General features: G+C 37.8%; 1 protein-coding gene across 1 annotated transcript; it reads right to left on the bottom strand.

Annotated features, from left to right (window-relative positions):
• Window positions 1-1405: 1405 nt before the first annotated feature.
• On the bottom strand, window positions 1406-13275 carry Cerk (Ceramide kinase). The gene is made up of 7 exons (XM_017905422.1): window positions 13057-13275; window positions 6397-6590; window positions 5452-5827; window positions 2816-2968; window positions 2528-2724; window positions 1891-2060; window positions 1406-1699 (listed from the first exon to the last, which is right to left on the bottom strand). Exons 1-7 carry the CDS (start codon window positions 13118-13120, stop codon window positions 1624-1626), a joined length of 1230 nt encoding a protein of 409 aa, XP_017760911.1. The 5' UTR covers window positions 13121-13275; the 3' UTR covers window positions 1406-1623.
• Between the last annotated feature and the right edge of the window lie 6537 nt (window positions 13276-19812).

The following is a 19812-nucleotide window of genomic DNA, read 5'->3' as shown; positions in this document are numbered from 1 at the left end:
CACGAAAATACATGTAGCTCTCGCTTTTTTTCTCTTTGTCTGTACACGTAGTTCGCCATCTTGGGCATGGTAAAGAAAATATTACTACTCTAACGCTATTGAAGACGAAACACTTGGTTTGGCGAAGGTATCAGCGTGGTCAAAGTGTCTTTGAACGTGTTTTGATGGTCGTTCGATGTTACAAAATGTTTTTCACGATGTGTAGTTACCTTAAAAATCGTCGGTAAGTATTTGGAACCGTAAGATCGATAATTCGTTGTAGTTCCCGGAGTTACTAACAGATGTCTCTGCAAGCTGCGCTCTTAGAAAACCACGTTAAAGTGGCAGAGGGTAAGGAAGATTCCTAGTCTTGCAAATTTGAAAAATTACTTGAATCTGAGATTGTTACATCCTATAGAATTCAAATATAAACTCGTCCAAAAACCAATTGACCATCCTGTCACCCTGGGGAATTCGAAGTAATACTTCATCGATTCCCTTCACAATTTTGTTCTCCTTAATTACGAACTCTTAGCACTCTAATCAATTTTTTTCGTCTTTTTTGGCTCGTCCTCCAGGTGAAAAATATATAATCGAATCATAAGGACGATGGTCATACTGTACAATCTCTAAACAAACTATCGAGTAAACTTAAGCATCCTAATGGTAATATCCTGGGAAATATCATACAGGGAAGAGTTCATCCATGCACCAAATCTACAATAATCGCATTTCGCGTGTGTGTACGTGTGTGTGTGTGTGTGTGTGTGTATCTTGAGTACGAAAATGCGCAACCAGTGCAGCAATATCAGGAAAAAAACCCGGAAAAAACCGGTTCCGTCATACAAAATTCTGTAAGTACATATTATCGACTGAGCCGCGTAGTGGAAACATCCACGATGGAATGTTCGACGATTATAGATTACAATCTAAGAGTAAGAAGGGAAAAAAGAAAAAAGATTGGCCGAATATCGTGCAAACGTAAAATCTCGCAGCCTTCGAGGTCTTCGTGGACGTTGACATGGTTCTTGGTGGTTTCAGACCTCGATTCAAAGACACGCGAGATAAATAGGCATAGCTTTGATTCGCTTCGCTTAGTATATTCAGTAGAATATACTACTGATAGTCAGACGTTCAAACGACGACGATATCTTGTAAATTATAGCATCGTGAGTTAAAATTAAATTTTGGAATTTCACTATTAATTAAATTTTTAACTTTAAGTTTAGAAATTCACATTCTCTCAAATTCTACAATTTTAAAATTTTTAAAACTTCAACTCAAGTTTTAAACATTTTCACACTATACATATTAGAAATTCCAACGTCCTAAATTTTTATTTCTACAAACCAGTACTTTTCAGTAGAGTTAAAAATTTCTTTGATTACCTTTTCTAGGTTATAATTTCGCAAATGTAAGCGTTGGTTTTCACGACAAGATACCATAGAATTTTCGAGATATCATCGTCGTGCTAGACAATTATTCGCAGTTGTCACGCGTTACGTGGCGATATCACGGTAACAATTAATTAGGGCAAGTCGAAGGAACTATGCGATTTGAATGCCGTCATGTCTCACGGAAACACGCGTTCGTCGTTTTCTTATTTTAAACAGCGCGACATTGGAGTAGATCAACTACCCGCCACTAACAGAAACAGGTCCGGCCATGAACTGGTTCCTGGGCTCGTCTCGTGAATACGTTCACTAGTTGGCAGTGTACCCTGTCAACAAATTACATCAGGTAAATTATATAATTCCGTTCGAAGAATTTTTTTATAAAATGAGAAAGAAGGATTAAAAAATTTACAAAGTATTTACAAAATTGCTTTTATTGAAGATATTATAGGTTATGTGTAAATGATTTAACCGGAAGTGAGCATGAAGTGCCTGTAAATATCCGAGCGATGTTTACCTGATTTTCACGTTTGAATTATCGATCACTTCGCCATCACAGTTCCACACACTCAGACTCGAGTTCAGATAACGGTTGCTAATCTCGCTGTTGGACTGCATGTGTAGGGTAGGTAGGGCGCGGAACGTGAACTCCCTCGCTCTGTACACCTCGACGAACGGTAGATCGTACTGTGGAAAGCAAACAGTCGAACACTATTGCAATGATTGTACACAGTGGCGAAGAAATTACGTTTGCCCTTTGATCGTGCATTATTCAGATTTATGCAGCGAATTTAAGGATTTCGGAACTTTAGAATTTTAAGAGGTTAGGAATATAGGAACTTCGAAATTTTTAGGTTTTAAGAGGTTAGGAATTTAAGAATATATAACTTTTAGAATTTTGGAATATAGAAATCTTCGAATTTCAGTCTTTTTATCTCCAGCATTCAGAAGTTCTCAAACCTAACCATAAAAATTGAATGTATAAGTCCGTACTATTAGCATTCTTACATTACTATTTTTATAATTTTTAAGTTTATACAAAATAAATGTTTCGATCATTTATAGCTTAACAACAAATCACAATATAATCTTTATTTTTTCACATTCAAATTTATAGGTGTCTGGAGTTAAAAGTACGCAACTATCTCACATACCAGAGTCTTCTGTTTGCTGGACAACCTCAGTAACATCCGAATATTGTTAAAAAACGAAGTGTGTCGAACCAAAATCACATCTACACAACCGTCTCCAATATGACAGTGGGGACTGAACCCCATGGGACTCCTGGCGCATCCACAGGCGAGATTGGCACCATTCACCATAAAGAATTTGCCTCTGACAGTCACCCATCCTAATATAAATTTAGGTAAATTGAAAGAATATATTTAAATAAATATTAAAAACCATAAGAAAGTAGTATTTAAATTAAATTTGCAACTAACTAGATATCTCTTTATCAGGAATGCTGTTGTGCATATGTTGGAGACACCTGGTGCAATTCTTTATGCATCTTGTGCTGGTTGCCGGGTGACAGGGGTCTGAGAGAAGATGGATCTCACCTTCATAACCTTTATTAGCAAGGATCTTCTTGAAACCTAAGATTAAATTAAGGTAAACATTTTTATTCTGTATCTTTTAATGACTTTAGGAATTTTAATTGATTTATTAATATTGCATTTTACTGTGCAGGTATGAAACCTGAAGGATGAAGAGGAGACGCAAATGAGAAGATGAAAGACATCAAAAGAAGATAGACAATGATATATTATATTATTATACATTATATTATATATTATATTATGTATTATATTATATATTACATTATTTATTGTAAGAAATAATTGTTAAACATCAGCAAATGTACATATTCCGAATTATCAATAAACGTACAAAAAAATAGAGCGATTTATTTTTTCAATCCCTTCCCCTACTTAAAAATGACGAAAAAAGGTGCTAAAAGAATAAGGAGAAGAAGTTGTGGTGTGCCACCTCCTTTAATATTATATGCTCCTGATACAAAATCCCAGTTTTGGACAATTTTTCTGGCAGAACTTCGCTTTCGGGAATTCTCGGAATGTGACGTCATTTCCAAGAATCCACGATGTCGTGATACCTCCTTTAACATTATATGTTCCTGATACAAAATTCCAGTTTTGGACAATTACTCTGGCAAAACTTTGCTTTCGGGAATTCTCGGAATGTGACGTCATTTCCAAGAATCCAAGATGTCGTGATACCTCCTTTAACATTATATGTTCCTGATACAAAATCCCAGTTTTGGGCAATTTCTCTGGCAAAACTTCGCTTTCGGGAATTCTCGGAATGTGACGTCATTTCCAGGAATTCGCGAGGTCGTGATACCTCCTCTAACATTATATGCTCCTGATACAAAATCCCAGTTTTTGGGTCTTCTTTAATAAACTTCAAACGTATTTCTTCTCACATTTTACTGGGAATTTATTATTTATTATTTTTTATTTTTTATTATTCATAGTATTTATTATTCATATTATTTATTACTTTATGGGGAATTTTTTTGAGAGGTGTAATTGTTTGGGAAAATAAGATGAATGCATTGCAATTTGTATAAAATATTTATTTTACACATTATTTTAATACAATATAAATACAATGTAAAACTATATAACAAATTCTTATAATCTATATATAACACCGTCTTCATAGAACCCACTGCATCCTACGTTTCTTGCCGTTTCCTGTAGACAGAAATAAATATATTACTAAAACCATCATATGTTAATGTTAATTGTAGCATTCAATTCGTTTTATAATAGTAATTCCAACTATATACCCTATTCTACCATTTATGATTAATAACACATTTATTACTACCTCTCCCTGACTACGTATCTGACAAAACATCCTAATTTCAGACTTTACAGAAAACTAATAATTAATATATAACGAAGAAAAACAAATACTTACCTGCTGAGCAAATCTACTTACCATGATGCATCCTACTTCACGAATCTACCGCAAGAGAGCGCTGAAGAACTACCTCACCTAGCTCCATCTTACAATTCTGCTTCAACTTCTACCGTGTACTCTCGTTTGAATGCCGCATAAAACACTTTCATGAAACGCTTTAATTCAAGTTCTCTACGATACTGGCTGTTTTCTTTTATCTTTTCCTTCGTGTGTATCTTTCGTCGAAGTGTCAGAGCAAGAGTGCGAAAGAATGAAGAATCCTCTCATTACCGATATACAAAATTCGAAGAGATATTATTTCAATGAAATACTGACTATTACTCTGCGCGATTCTCCCTACATATATAACCTCACCACCTTCGCGAACACGCGCGTGTTAACTGGGAAACTAGAACAGAACTGTACATTAAGCCGGCCCACCTTTCGACTTAAAGAAACTCGTAAATTTCTTTTTACAATCGTACATTCTACTTCCCACGCTCGTACTTTAAAATTCTTAATGCAAAGCAACTATAGTTTATATTTTCTTTCTCTTATTCGCTCCGTTCCTTCGTCCACGACGACTACGGTCTGTGTGAAAACACTTGGAAGTTCGGTCCTTTTAAAGAGTTACCCCCACCACTAAAAATTCCTTCGTCCCCCATCGATCAGCCGTTCCTGGGCTTCCATTCGACCCTGTTACAAGTTCTTCGAACAAAAATATTTTCCGTTTCATGAATTCGTACAGAAACAAACAGAATACCATAAACACGAATAAGAAGCATTCGTTGAATTCCCAAATAATTATATCGCCATGAAAACCGACCCAAAAATTAATTCCGTGTCAGGTCGGTGGTCAATTCTTTCTACGAAATTACACCAAAAATGAACAGAATTAACAGAAAAGAAACATACAATCCAGAAAATCAAATTATTCGAGAAGAAAAGCCTCTCAATTCGCAATAAAATATTCAACTATAAAACTAACCTAAAAATTCTATATTTTAAGTCACGTAAATGACCAGTTCCTTTTACCAGACTATACTATGTATAAAAGGAGACACACACAGTTCACAGGACTACCACCCAACGCGCAAACAACTCAACAAGAGATTATGCTCGTTTTCAATCGAACAAAAACGTTACTCACCCGAATAATCGTACCGTTGGGGCCCCATCCATCGGAATTTCTCACTGTCTCGTATCACGTCGCCCAGATAGCCATAACTCAGCATGCTGGCGTACAGCCTGAGCAACGTCTGATCGCTGTGCACGGAGGAGATATCGAGGCCTGTCTTGTCGCCAAAAATGATATGTATCGCAGCCGTTTGCACATCGGTGGTTCCATGGAGGCTGTAAGCCACTGTGTCGGTACTCCCGCTAGGTATCACCCCGATAGGGAGTCTAGGCGTCGGTAAGATCGCCTCCGAGTTGTTGGGGTCGATTTGTCGATCCCTCGATGCCCTCAGCACTAGACCGTTGATCACCTCCGCGAGGGTGCCGTCCCCACCGATGCACACCACCGCCTAGAAAAGGTAAAGAGGGTTGTAACATGCTCTATCGACGGAAAAACGTTGAATATGCAAGGAACCGAGGCAAGTTCCCAGCAGAATGTCTGCTTGAAAATTTATAAAACGTTTTAAAGAGTGGATGGGAAATGGTAAGCATTTCGTGGAACATTTATTTAATATTTTGCAGGAACCAAAGTGGGACGTGCTTGTCGTGAAAAATTTATCCAAATATATAAATGGAAGAAAAGTGTAACGTGCTTTTCGACGAAGGAACGATTTAAAATTTTCTGAAAGCAGTGGAAAGGGAAATGGTAAGAGTTCGTGAAAGACTCATTTAATACCTCGAAGGGAATAGGAGACAAATTGCAGGTACTTTTCACGACAGATTTACTTAAATACGTTAGAGGAAATGGAGGGTAGAATTTTTTCTTGCTGCTTTTGCTTCCTTATTTAATATTGCCTAGAAAGTGGAAGAGAAATGGAACCCTTTGCTGCTTTACACAAAATGTATTTCGAGGAAAAAGGAATTTCATGTATTTCTATACCATGAAAACCTCGCCAATGAAACTGAAATTAAGACTCACGTGGAAGTCACTGAGATCAGCAGTTAGGAGGATATCACGAGCATATCCAACCCTCTCCGTGACCAGCATCTTCGTCTCGACGCCAGCAATGGTCATTAGGGGTTGCACATCTTTCTCCCAGATCTTCAACCCCTTCTTCTTCCCTCCAAAGGGGTTGACGAACAGCAAGACCTTCCTTGGTCGATGGGTAAGCCCTGCAAACAGATTATGCCCCCTAAATCGTTATAATGATCACGTGATTCGTAAAATAATTAATTCCTCGCTGGAAAGTGGGCCGAGGATTAGCAAATGATTAGAAGATCGTCGGGGAAATGAATATGGTTGCTCTATCGAGAATTTTTTTTTACAGAGACGCATTCACAGCGAAACAGGAAGCCGGATCAATACCGTAGGCACCGGTTCTCCCAACAGGATAAACCAGAAAGAGATCGCGTTACACGCACGGCAAAGAACCGCCCTGTTGTTTTCCCGTTCTGCCTACCTTCTCCCCGAGGGGAGAGCGTAATTCGACGGTGGCGGTTTGATTGATTGGAACAGCCGATAAGCTCGTTTACACAGTGTTAGGAATATTACGGGATCGACGAAGCGATATCCACTTAACGATTAGCTATCGCTTAGGCCGGGACACTTTATGCCGTGTACACACACAGGATTGATATAACAGCCTACTGGTTACTATTAGAAGTGAATAGACCTAAGAGAGTGTTTCACACTCTAAAGTTGCATTTAGCAAATAATCCGTATTTGTTTAAACAGATAACAGCGCTATCTACAGTCAAAGCAATGGTATTAAGCGGTTCAACTTTGATCGATCACGTTTGAATTATAATCGCAGTTCAATTGTCTTTGTATCATCGGAATATTGAAATTAAGTCACGCCATGGAATGGAAATATCGCCGTAAGTCAGAATTCTGTCATTTCGGATTGTCGATAATATAGTAATCTCTACGATAATTACCATCCTTACGATTAGTTTGTATTGTCACCGAGTGATGTCCTTCTTTTGTTTGTGTATTAACCCTTTGCACTCGAGAGGCGACTCTCAGTCGCCATTTAATTAGGTTCTAAAGATCGTTGTTAATTAATATCTCGAATTTAAAATTATCCAACGACGCGTGAAATATCGAATATAAATATAAAATATAAAATAATTCTAGGTCTTACAATTAATTTGCACTTCCTATTTACCGTTTTCAAAATATCGTCCACTTTAGGGCAGAAAATCTTCGAATTACTATGTTTCTGTAACGAAATGATCGTCGAGTGCAAAGGATTAAGCGTGCTGCTTTGTCTTTGTATGTGTATGTGTCTCGAGTGCTATGATATAACGTACAAGCCGTTTTTTTAAAGTATTCTGTGATAATAAATTCTATTCTACAAATCACAACGCTGTCTCTTGTTATACCATGAAGAAGGACAATAATTAACACGAATTATAGCAATTCTTAAAAATATCGCAATTTTGATCAATCGTGCATCAACGTTATATTTTTCTCGCGTTTACGATAATATAATGTCACACGCTGTTTGCATAATAGGGAGAAAATGTCAGCGCGTGTTTGAAAGTTTCCCGCGTTTGGCTAACTTTTCACGGTTCGCCGGGAGCCAACGCGTGTTCCATTCCACATGACGGAGGTCTAGTGACCCGCGGTGAAAGTGTACCGGTTGACTGCTATAATTCGTTCCCGATCTGTACAAACTTATTTTTATCCCCGACATGCCAACCTGTCTACGACATCTACGTGTTTTTCTCGAAAACTCGAACCTGACTAGAAATCGGGCTACTCCTCGAAATAAAACTAGCAAGAAATGGCCTAAAACTAGCAGGAAAATTTTATTATCGGGAATACCGTTAACCATGAACTACAAAATTTCTGTAGAAACGAATACCAAAAAGAATTCGTTGTTCTTAGTTCTTAATCTGTCATTTTTAATACCATTGCTATAAATATTAATATTATCGTAATTATATAGTAATAAGGGTAAAAAGGCGGGAATTTTAAAAATTCGCGAGTATTTCTGATTTCTTTCGAGGTAATTTATGGTCGGTGGTCATGGAATAGCTCGGGCGGAAATAAATCTCTGGTCTAACGTCGACAATGAGGCGGAAAGTCGCAACTATCGACCTAGACCTTGACTGAAGAATCACTCGCAGACCTGTTAATCGCGAACCTAACCGGTTTTTCAGGAATAATCTTTCTAAAGTACTTTGCTTCTTTCCTCACAGCGGCGTCTCCTTGGACTTTGATGTTGTTTTCAAATTATTCAACGGGGAAAGAGGAACGACAAACGAACAAAAGGATATTTACAATTCTCCTTGGTTTGTTAATAATCTCGACGACAGCAGTGAAAATCCACGTAGATATTTACGAAGCGACGATACTTCAGGGAAACACGAACCCTCCAAAAAGTTAGGCAGAGTTTGACAAACCTAATTTTCGGCAAACCCACGCTAGACCCGACTCGCCTAGTGGTAAATTAGAATGCTAAAACTATGTCAGACAAACCGTATAAACCCACGATGCGCCCTGCACGTGAACTTTAGCAACTTGTGAACTTTTCGCTGAAGTCAAAGCTACACCGATGCCAGTATCTAATCTACAATTATCCTAAGCTAAGGTCTGGGTTAAACCCGACAACCCTTATCGTCTGCCGGCCATAAATTTAATATAAACCGTGTGCAACGACGGGCTAAAATTGCCAAGGGAGACACTTATTTCGAGCATCGTTATTAATAACTTGAAACACCATGCGAAACACCCACTCTGTGCGTCAACCGCCATTCCAGACGCTTTTGAAACATGCACGAGCTAAGGTACAGCAACAGTGAAAGGCGGCAGACTGAAAGAACGGCTTATTTAAGCTGCAGAAACTGCACGCGTGCATCCTTAAGCTTTTTATCCGCTGAATGAGAATGACGTAAAAGCCTGAGGGGTGCAGGTGTGCAAGGGGAAGCAGCCGTGGGCGCGAGCAAGCAGTTTCGCAAGGTGAAGTGTCGCTCTACGAGGTGTCATGGCGAGCTGGTCGATAAACGTGACGCTTCCTGCGGATCCTCTTCGTGTCTGCTGCTTCCTGTCTCGCCTAAGCCTTGCATTCTTGAATTACTTCCCTAGGTCTTCAGTTCAGGTCCGAGTTATTGGATTCTTTCAAGCTTCTGAATCTTTTTAAATTTAGCTGCTTGGATTCCTCTGGGTTAGGTGGAAGCAAGCTTCTCCAGATTTTTCCCCAAATTCTAGACTTGGATTCTTGAATTACTTCCCTGGGTCTTCAGTCCAGGTCCAAGTTACTGGATTCCTTCAAGCTTCTGAATCCTTTTAAATTTAGCTGCTTGGATTCCTCTGGGTTAGGTGGAAGCAAGCTTCTCCAGATTTTTCCCCAAATTCTAGACTTGGATTCTTGAATTACTTCCCTGGGTCTTCAGTCCAGGTCCAAGTTATTGGATTCCTTCAAGCTTCTGAGTCCTTTTAAATTTAGCTGCTTGGATTTCTCTGGATTAGATGGAGGAAAGCTCCTCCAGATTCTTCTCAAAATTCTAGACTTGGATTCTTGAATTATTTATTTGGATCTTTACTCTAGTCTAGGTCTAAGTTGTTACTTTAGACTGGAATTCTTGGATTCTTCTAGATTTACCTTAACTAAAAGCTAAACTTCTTGACTTTCATAGAAATTTGTTGATTCTTGTAAATTTCGCTTCTTGGGCTTTCTAAATGTTCTAAATCCGAGTTCCCAAGCGCAAGGTTCTCAGATTCTTACAGAATTCTTGTATTATTCTAAGCTTAGGTTGTTGACTCTGACTTCCCTAAATTTAGCAAACAGGAAACGAATGGAAAATTAAATTCTTCGACTCGTTTGTACAACGTAGTACTACGGTAGTATAATGAAGCAAAGTTCTGGCTGGGTTTTCGTTCAGTTTTGAAAGTGGAATCGCTATAAATAAAGTAAAAGCGTTCAATTTTGTAACTGGAGATGTTGGAAGAAGTGACTCGTTGTGGAATAGAAATAGAGCGGATTCTTTCAATTTTCAGACACCTATTTACTCAGGAAAAACACCATCAAACGCTACACAGTTACGTGTTTATCTGAAATATCGAACGCTCGTTTTAGGACAAGCCAGACAGAGAAACAAAGAATCACGAAGAGAAACAAAAATACGATCTTCCAATTACGATTTCTCTTGATGCTCGTCAGTAATCGATGTTTGTAGAGCGGGATATCGAAACTGAAACTGCCTGTCCCACTAAATTTAATGACTCTTTTACAAACAGAGACAAACGAGTAATTTTCTAGCTGATCTACACCTGTGTATCTACCTTTCCCGACTCTAGTTCTCTTTTTCCAGCCTGAGCTAGCAAAAATCGTACCTTAATTACGCAGCCTTGATCCGTAACCAACGACCTAGTTCCAACATGCACGCTTAATCCTTTCTACTCATTTGCGAGGAAACGCAACACCGTTTACAAGATTAAACATCGAGGAGTGTTTCGCAGAACTACATTATATTTGAAAACCTAAAGTATTACAGTAAAACCTCCGATTATCCGAATTAATCTTGACACACAACTATCATAACGATTAAACAATACTATATACGTACAAAAATCATACAATGATCGTCTACGTTGAAATATTCTACAAGATATGAACATTAAATAAAAATAGGAATTTTTCTAAGAAATTTCACAATTTTCTTTTCGATTGAAAATCTTACAATGATCGTCTACGTTGAAATATTCTATAAGATATGAACATTGAACGAAAATAGGAATTTTTCTAAGAAATTTTACAATTTTCTTTTCGATTGAAAATCTTACAAAGATCATCTATCTTGGAATATTCTATGAGATATGAACATTGAACGAAAATAGGAAATTTTCTAAGAAATTTCACAATTTTCTTTTTGATGATTTATCTTTGATTCGCATAATCGAGGCTCCACAGTGTATTCTAGCGAGAAAGAAAGAGGTGAATGTTAATAATCGAATTACTTATCTTTAATTTGTAATTACATGATTGAAAAATTCGTCGGTCTTTCTCCTTTTGATCGGCTATTCAAGTATCTAGTGACATTCGCAAATGGAGAGACTGATAATCGATACTCGTTCAATTATTTAAGCGACGACCATTTCCACGGCTCGAATAGAAAGGAAATAATAGCACACGCGAACAGCACTGTTCAACTTTCACCTACTTCTTTCGTGTATTCGCGCACGATATCGTTGGTATAACCAATCGATCTCATACAGGCTACCCTAATTCTAAACCTAATGATCATTCTCGAAATGTTAGCCTGACATCCTGGCTCGAAAATTATTACTTTGGCCACTTGATTTCTTGTTTCTTCGGATAATATACAATTGACGATTAATAAATATAATCCTGTAATATCTCTTCTTATTTTATCCTTCTTGAAGTTCTTCATCCTTCGTTTCTCTATCCACGAGCTATTTGACAGTGGTCTCGTTCCCTTGATTGACAGGATAAATCAATGATCTATCGAAATAGAATTTTATTTGTACGTTTAATTTGTCATTATCCTGAATGAGAAATTCTGCGAAATTTTACCTCGTAATTCCTCGTCTTTCTTCCAGGATGGTCTATTCTTAGAGACCGAACGATTAACAGTCAATTGCCGTGTCATGACGACTCTGTCGTGCAGTCAACGACTCGTGAAACGGTTCCAGGTTACTAGTTACTTATCTGGCTAGCTGAGAGATAACACCGAGTCCTCTTCGAATTACTTTTCTTGAAGAATGTGTGAATAAGAGTATCATGTACCCCGTGGAATTTTTCACAACTAGTCGGTAACGAATAGCGACCAAAGGAATATAGCTTTATAAATTCTTTCCAAGGTGTACTAAAATTAATTCTCATTGATATAAGGTGTGTCCCAAAATTCACGCAAGAAGTAACTTTGAGGAAACAGATTTTTAATTACAAATTGTAAATATTGCTCAATAATCTAGATACGTTGTCCTTTCTTGTAGCATTTTTACTCCATTTTTAAAAACCCAGAAGTGTCACCTGTCACGCTGTCTTTGTCTTTTCGTTGGCAACATTTTGCTTCACGAATGACGCAAAATACAAATCTTGTGTAAATTTTGTGACACCCTTTATAAGGAAAATCCAAATCTTGCGTGAATTTTGGGACACCCTTTATAAGGAAATTCCAAATCTTGCGTGAATTTTGGGACACCCTTTATAAGGAAATTTCAAATCTTGCGCGAATTTTGGGACACCCTTTATACGCAAAATCCAAATATTGCGTGAATTTTGGGACACCCTTTATAAGGAAATTCCAAATCTTGCGTGAATTTTGGGACACCCTTTATACGCAAAATCCAAATCTTGCGTGAATTTTGGGACACCCCTTATATATATTTTACATAGACCTGGGATTTCTTGCACCCCTTAGATGCATACCGTGTAAAAATAAAATCGAGAAGGAAGCAGTGAAAATTATACGAATCCAATTTTTCCAAATTATACTGTACGACCACTTGAAACTCGCCGCCTCTCAGCTCGAACTCCTAATTGCTAAATTACAAAGTAAAAGAGGAAAATTCGTTTCAATTCGGTTGCAGGATGAAGAGATACTGCACGATAAAAGAAGCTTCATCGAAAAGGTTGGCAAAGGGATGAAAAAGGGGAATGAAACTTACCCATGAGGTAATTTCGGATGGTCTTTACCCAGGAGGCGACCTGTCTGGGGTCTGTGTGGCTCATCGTTACGCTGTGATGACTCCATTTGTTCTTTGGTCCACGTACAGCGTAGTGGAGAATGAAATTCGTCGGACAGACAGTGGGTGAAGTGGGCGACGTTGGTGGCTGTTTCTCCTTAATGGTCACCCCGGATATCCAATCGTCCCCATAGCGCACAGCAAGTAAAAACAAAGATCCTTCTTTTGAGATCGACAGAAATGCCTCAACAATACCAGTACTTTAATTGATAATTAATATCAGTCTTATTTAACCCCTTCGCGAATATGATCGTACCATCGACAAATTTGCGACAACAGTTATATTAGAGCAAGATTAGAAAATAATTCAACGACGTATACACATTTCCGATACATTTATCGTAGATACGAGCCATGGTGGCGCTAGTGAGTTAAGTAACAAATCGTCATAAGGCTAGTAAAACGATCACTCGCGAAAGGGTTAAATTTAAATTGAATTTTTAAGGGTCAAAAGAAACATAACCCCTATGAGTACTACAACTAGATGTATACACACTTCCGATACATTTATCGTAGATACGAGCCGTGGTGGCGCTAGTGAGTTAAGTAGAAAATCGTCATAAGGCTCAATAAGTAAAACGATCACTCGCGAAAGGGTTATATTTGAATTGAATTTTTAATGATTAAAAGAAACATAACCCTAATTGGCTACTACAATTAGATATAAATTACTGGAGCTTCCAATATAACTCGTTTCAACAGTGTTAAATTAATAAAAGAATTCTGAATTCCTGATATATCACTGACGAAAGAATTTGGTAATCCTTCAGCTTCAGATATGACTCACTTCCACAGTATTAAGGTGATAAAAATATGTTTAATTCCTTACGAAATATTCTTCCAGTATCGTATTATTTCGGATTCGAGTATATTAATCGTAATTCTATCAGACTATTTCGATTGATTTCACAGTTTCATCCCTTCAAGCATGACAGTCGCGTGTACTGCCCCATGTTCTAAAAATTCGTTAGACAATTAGGTAACAGGTGAAAGAGGAAAGAACTGTAGGACGAGAGAGATAGACAGGTAAGGAACAAAGAGGCTCGGTTTACCGTTCTCTAATAGCCGCCACTTAATATTGCAACAGGGTGACGAGAACAAAGGCAAGCCTTTCAAATCGTCCGATTGTTTTGCATTATTGAACGTCGCGATCTAGCTGCTTCTTCATCCACAAAATACCCTCTGAAATCTAATCGATGATCGTTCTGGAATAAAAAAAAAAATGGAGGAGAAAATAGTTCCATTTCGCGATTCAATTCCAATCCCACATCGCGACAACGGATCAAAGGAACGTATAAAGGTGCATATAGATAGCCATCGGATGCTTTAACGAGCTTACCAAATCCAGCCAGACGTTTCAGCTTGGCTAAACGATCGATCAAACGAAAATCCGGCCAATTCGATCTGGCGTTGCTTTTCTCTGGAAAAGCTTATTGCGATGTGCTCTTTTATTTTCGCGATTATCACGGCTTTGTTGTCGAAGATCGAATAATCTAGCGGAGAAGAACGTTGCAAGACTTGTTTTTCTCTGGATGAAGGCAAGGTGTAAGAGGAAGGAGATAGCCGGAAGATAATCTGCGACGATGCTGACACAAAAGGTGCGACAAACTCTGCTACGTGCGAACGATAAGACGCCATGGAATGTTCGAAAAAATACGTCGATAACGCGTCCCCTCGTGATTTTGTTGTCATTTTCGTTGATCTTTGTGAAAACTCTCGGATTTTCGTGGAAATCTGCAGTGACGTCTGGAATATTCCAGATTTAATAAAAGAAATATAATAGTAACAAGAATGGGAATTAATAATGGTTTAATAATAATAAAAAATGAAACTATACCTCTGAGCGTACTTTCTACGTATATTCTCGAATTTTTGCAAGATGTTCTTTATCTGACAGCAATTTGCTACACAGTAGTGTATTCTGTAGGCTTTTCTGGGGAAGAAACGATACAGAAACAATATTAGGATGATGTTCGATGCTGACATGACGGTAAGATATATATCGGCAGCCATTGTTCGCACATCTAACTTCGTTAAGGCGGTACTCACGCGTAATCGACACCCAAATCGTCGTCCAATCGTTGAAAAATTGTAAAAAATTTCTCTACATCACAGCAATTTGAAACAGTTTCGTTATTCGATATATAAATACGAATGACTTTTTAATATAAAGTTGTTAAAAAATAAAATCGCACCTTATTTTTAAGATGAGGATGAATCTCTTGACGCTTTTAGTCTTCGTGTAATACTTCATTTTAGCGAAAAATACCGAGGAAATAAAAATATCTTGACATACATACAGGTATCTTGGAAATTTATCCTATAAAAGTGCGAATAACAAATTAATATTGTTAATATTAAATTGTTCACCACGTAAATTTATAATAAAAGTGAAAAAATTAATAAATTATTGACTATTACTTGAATTTACAATGTACGTACGTTAAAATGTATCTATAATTTGTAAAAAGTTTATAAATAATTACACCGATTTTAATAACAAATTACTATTGTTAATAACAAAGTGTCTACGTAACGTAAATATATAATAAAAGTAAAAAAATTAATAAATTATTGTCAATGAGAGCGGAAAATTAAGAATTAATAAAATCGGCAAAGTTCGAAAATTTTCGATCGGAGTGGGGGGACTCGGTCGATCGGCGGCTATATAAAGGGCGACGCGACGCAGCATAACTCATTTGCCAGTTTGGCATCGGGAGTGCAACATCTAAATTTTTCCGTGTGCGGGAACGGGAGGGGGGTCCGAGTGAGGTTGGGGTTGGCCCCCCCACCCACACCCCACTCCCTTAAACTATATACTAATAATTTCATTTTTGTTTTCAGGTTTTAATTATTTTTTTTTTTTTTATTTCAGATGTTATTTCTCCTTTATATTCATTTATATTTGTACATTCGAATATTTCGTATAATATTCGAATGTTTCGTTAGTGGTTTCTTCATGTCTCATCGTTGGGTAGTTTGTATCTCATTTTTTGGGTTATTCATCTCTCATCTTTGGATTATTAATAATTTTCTTCTCCAGGTCTAATCTATTTTTCTTTCAGATTTTAATTATTTCTTTTCCTTTCAGGTTTAATTTATTCTTCTTTTTCCACATTTTATTTTTTCGTTTCTATTCATATTCATTCGAACATTCGAATATTTCGTATAATATTCGAATGTTTCGTCGTTAGGTTGTTTCTGTCTCATCGGTGGCTTGCTCCTTCCTCTTGGTTAACCTTCATGGTTTATATTCGTTCGTTTTCTTTCCTCGTATTAATTCGTTTCATTTCAGGTTTATATTAACAATAATATATTCTGTTTTAGCTTTTAGGTTTCTCAAAACTTAATTTGGGACACATCCATGAACAACGCGGGATGTGTTTAGACTTAAGTAGACCTAAGTTGTCATAAGATAGACACCTAGACTAAGTACCATGTGCGTGCTATTCGTACAAAGGTAACTGCCTAACTTGGAGCGAATATATGTCTCTCATATTTTTCCTATTTCATCCCTCTCGTTTACCAAATAGAACATAATTGTTCTCGCGACAATCGCAATCGTTCTTAAGCACCGACTAGCCTGCGCGACGTACTCTCGTGTGCTCGATAACATCATGTTTCATAAGTCACCCAAACGACTCGTCTGGATGATTAAGTTCTCCCCCATGTGGCAGGGGCCTGCGTGACCGGCTACAGGGCCTCGCTAGGGACCCTCGGCTTGATTTTGGATGTTTCGTTGGTTCGTCGACCATTCTCGCTCGCGAGTAAGTCATGGCAGGGTCTGTGGTGGCTGGATGGGCTAGGTTCGAGTCGGGAGGTTGCCGAGGCACGAAGTTGTCTTGTACACGAGAGTACGTCTCGTAGGCTAGTCGGTCTTTCGAATAATCGCGAATTCGTTCGGTCGCGTCGCGATTTTTTACTTGCTCGCGTTTTTCATTCCCTATTTTTATGGGAACTTAGAAATATTAGAGTCTATTGAAATGAAATATCTTAGCGTTGCGACAATAGTTTTAGTATACCGAATCGAAATCCCCTTTGTAAGACACGAAATATAATAAAGTGTCAGTACCTTCGCTTTAACTTCTTTCGCTCCAAGTTAGGTTAGGTTATCTTTGATACAGGTAGCACCAGTAGGTTGCGCTACTAGGGCGCATGTCGGGTCTCGATGCGTAGCCACCTCCACGTGGTGAGACCTGGTAATTGGTATCGTTTTCCAAAGAATCATTTTTGGGAAACTATACCAAGCTAAGAGCTACGCACCGACTTTAAAATATTCGTTATCTATTGTAAATTTTCAAAGTTCCTTTTGAACTTTGTTAATTTTCCGAAGTTTTATATTGTATTTTCTTTTCACACACTGTTATATGTTACCTCCATTACACTTGGTACTCGGATGACGCGTAGCTACGACACCATCGAGACTAGAAGAACGAGCTATGGCTGCGTGATGGTAAAACCTTGCGGTAAAAACATTACCGAAGAATATTTTCTCGATCTAGTGAAATTGAAAACTATTTCGACATTTTCGATGTTTACAGCAGGAAAATTTCGCAAGCCATGCGGAACTATGAATTTTTTTCGCCGACCTAAATGCGCCTATCGATAAACGTGACAGCTGCCGCTTAAAACGATATTAGATATATACATGTATAATCAAGTACAAAAGCACGGTAACGAACTTGAAGCATGCTGATAAAGAAATTACGTAATTGATAACGGGCCTCGGTGCAGCTATCGATTGCGAGTTTTGATATCTTTAGTCTTCCATTCAGTATGAGTGTATACGGATTAACCAATAGACAAACAAAAATAAATCGTGGCATCTTTTATGCTCTTAGAAACTTGCAAAAAAATTTGTTTCTGCAAAAAAAAACAAAAGAACAATATAGAGAAAAAAAATAAAATTTTGCATAGACTTTAAAATAAATGTTATGAAATACAAATTCAAAATATCAAAAACAAAATGTCTCATGGAGTGTTACAAAAAAAGATCTTCAAAACTGACTTTCATATTTATAAGCTCCGGAGTTAATCTAATCTATTGATAAGTCGACCAAAGGCATTGCAAAATATTTAACATTATTAATATTATTATTTAATAATGGAAATAAATGAACAGAGTCTGTCAATTGCGCCGACGACTTTCTAGTAATCTGTGAATTCTCGTATGACGAGTACACAGATCCGAAAATACAAATCTATGCTAAAAATAAGGCGCACATGGCCTATTCGATGGAGGATCTACCAAGAGTGTCTTGCACTCTTCCCGCAAGTGCACTCGCATCGATTCGTTCCACTTTCCCGCCTAGCTTATCATTTACATACACCAGACTGCATATATACCAAAACTCATTTGACCAGTTTCATCTGTTTTCCACTTCGGGATGTAAAAGTCCAAGAATTACTATTTATAGTCTTCCTCTTAGTCCGCGACTACAAAAGTAATCAATGGATACGATAATAACATTATTAGAAGCTAATTTCATTTGTCTACAAAATAAAATTTCTCATACATACCCAGAATCTTTTTATTCACATCTTGACTTAAAACCTCTTAATAAATAATAAAATTATGAATTTATTCGTATAATTCTATTAGAAACTTGAAATAAATAATATTCGTTTCTCTCATAAAACAATGCCTGAAAATCAGTAAATTAAACAGTGAGAAATAAATTCATTGTTATCTTACTGTATCTCGTTATCTTCTTTATTAAATGCATCATATTATTCCTGTTTATCCCTAGGTCTAACCTATATTTTATTTCTGTAGTTGTCTATGTGTTCCATATCCACCTTAAACGACTATATAAATGAGAGAAATAATTACTTCTACCCTCCACTCCATCGATCGCAGTTTGCATAAATAATTCAACCCCAGACATCGACATACACTCTGAAATTGTAGAAAGTCGCAAATATTCCACGGAATTTGCATGTCCGCCCACGCGGCGGTCCGAGCCTCGTGGTCTAGTGGCAGTTACGAATCGCAGAGGCTGCGACTGTGACCCAGAAACATATCGAGCCTTTGTTCCACTCGTTGGAGAGCTTTCCACACGAAGGTCGTGCCGCCAGAAATTACCTTTTCAAAGAATAATGACTAAAGCGTAACATCCAGATTCTACGTTCTTCCTTTTTCATTCTCGACAGAATATAAACAAAGCACGTGGCTCTCGTTCCATTCGTTTGTCTCGTGCGACTAACTGTTGTTCACTGGTGTGAGAACCTTTCGTTCGTTGCGCGCGACGAAATTAACGCTCGCGTGACTGTAACCATGACGTCTGACACAGATGGCGGTCGTCTCATCACACGCTGTTTCGTCGCTCGCGTGACCGCGACCTAGCGGCACTGGTGAGAACTGTGTACGAATTATCCCTAAGAGGGCACTATAATATGCTACGCATAGGACACCTTCGATTCGATTTTGACGTTTCTACTCTATGAACAATCGAAGTCTGTCACTGTTATTGTTGTCAAACGGATTGAGGAAATTGTTTGAGGAAACTTTAATAGGAACTGAAGCCCACGATAATTCGTATTGAAAGCACGCCAGGCACACTCACCGACCAGCCTTGATTGCAATTGTCGGAGGGAATCCGTAATTCCTCTGGGGAGCTCGTTCACTGCAGCCTGAATTTGTTCAGGTAAATTTAGGCGGCGTCGCGCGGCGCCGGT

The sequence above is a fragment of the Eufriesea mexicana genome, unplaced genomic scaffold, assembly GCF_001483705.2.
Source record: "Eufriesea mexicana isolate 0111107269 unplaced genomic scaffold, ASM148370v2 scaffold3780, whole genome shotgun sequence".
In the NCBI taxonomy this organism is placed as follows: Eukaryota; Metazoa; Arthropoda; class Insecta; order Hymenoptera; family Apidae; genus Eufriesea; species Eufriesea mexicana.
The sequence above is the reverse complement of the archived record's forward strand: the minus strand, read 5'-3'. Positions and strand labels throughout refer to the sequence as shown.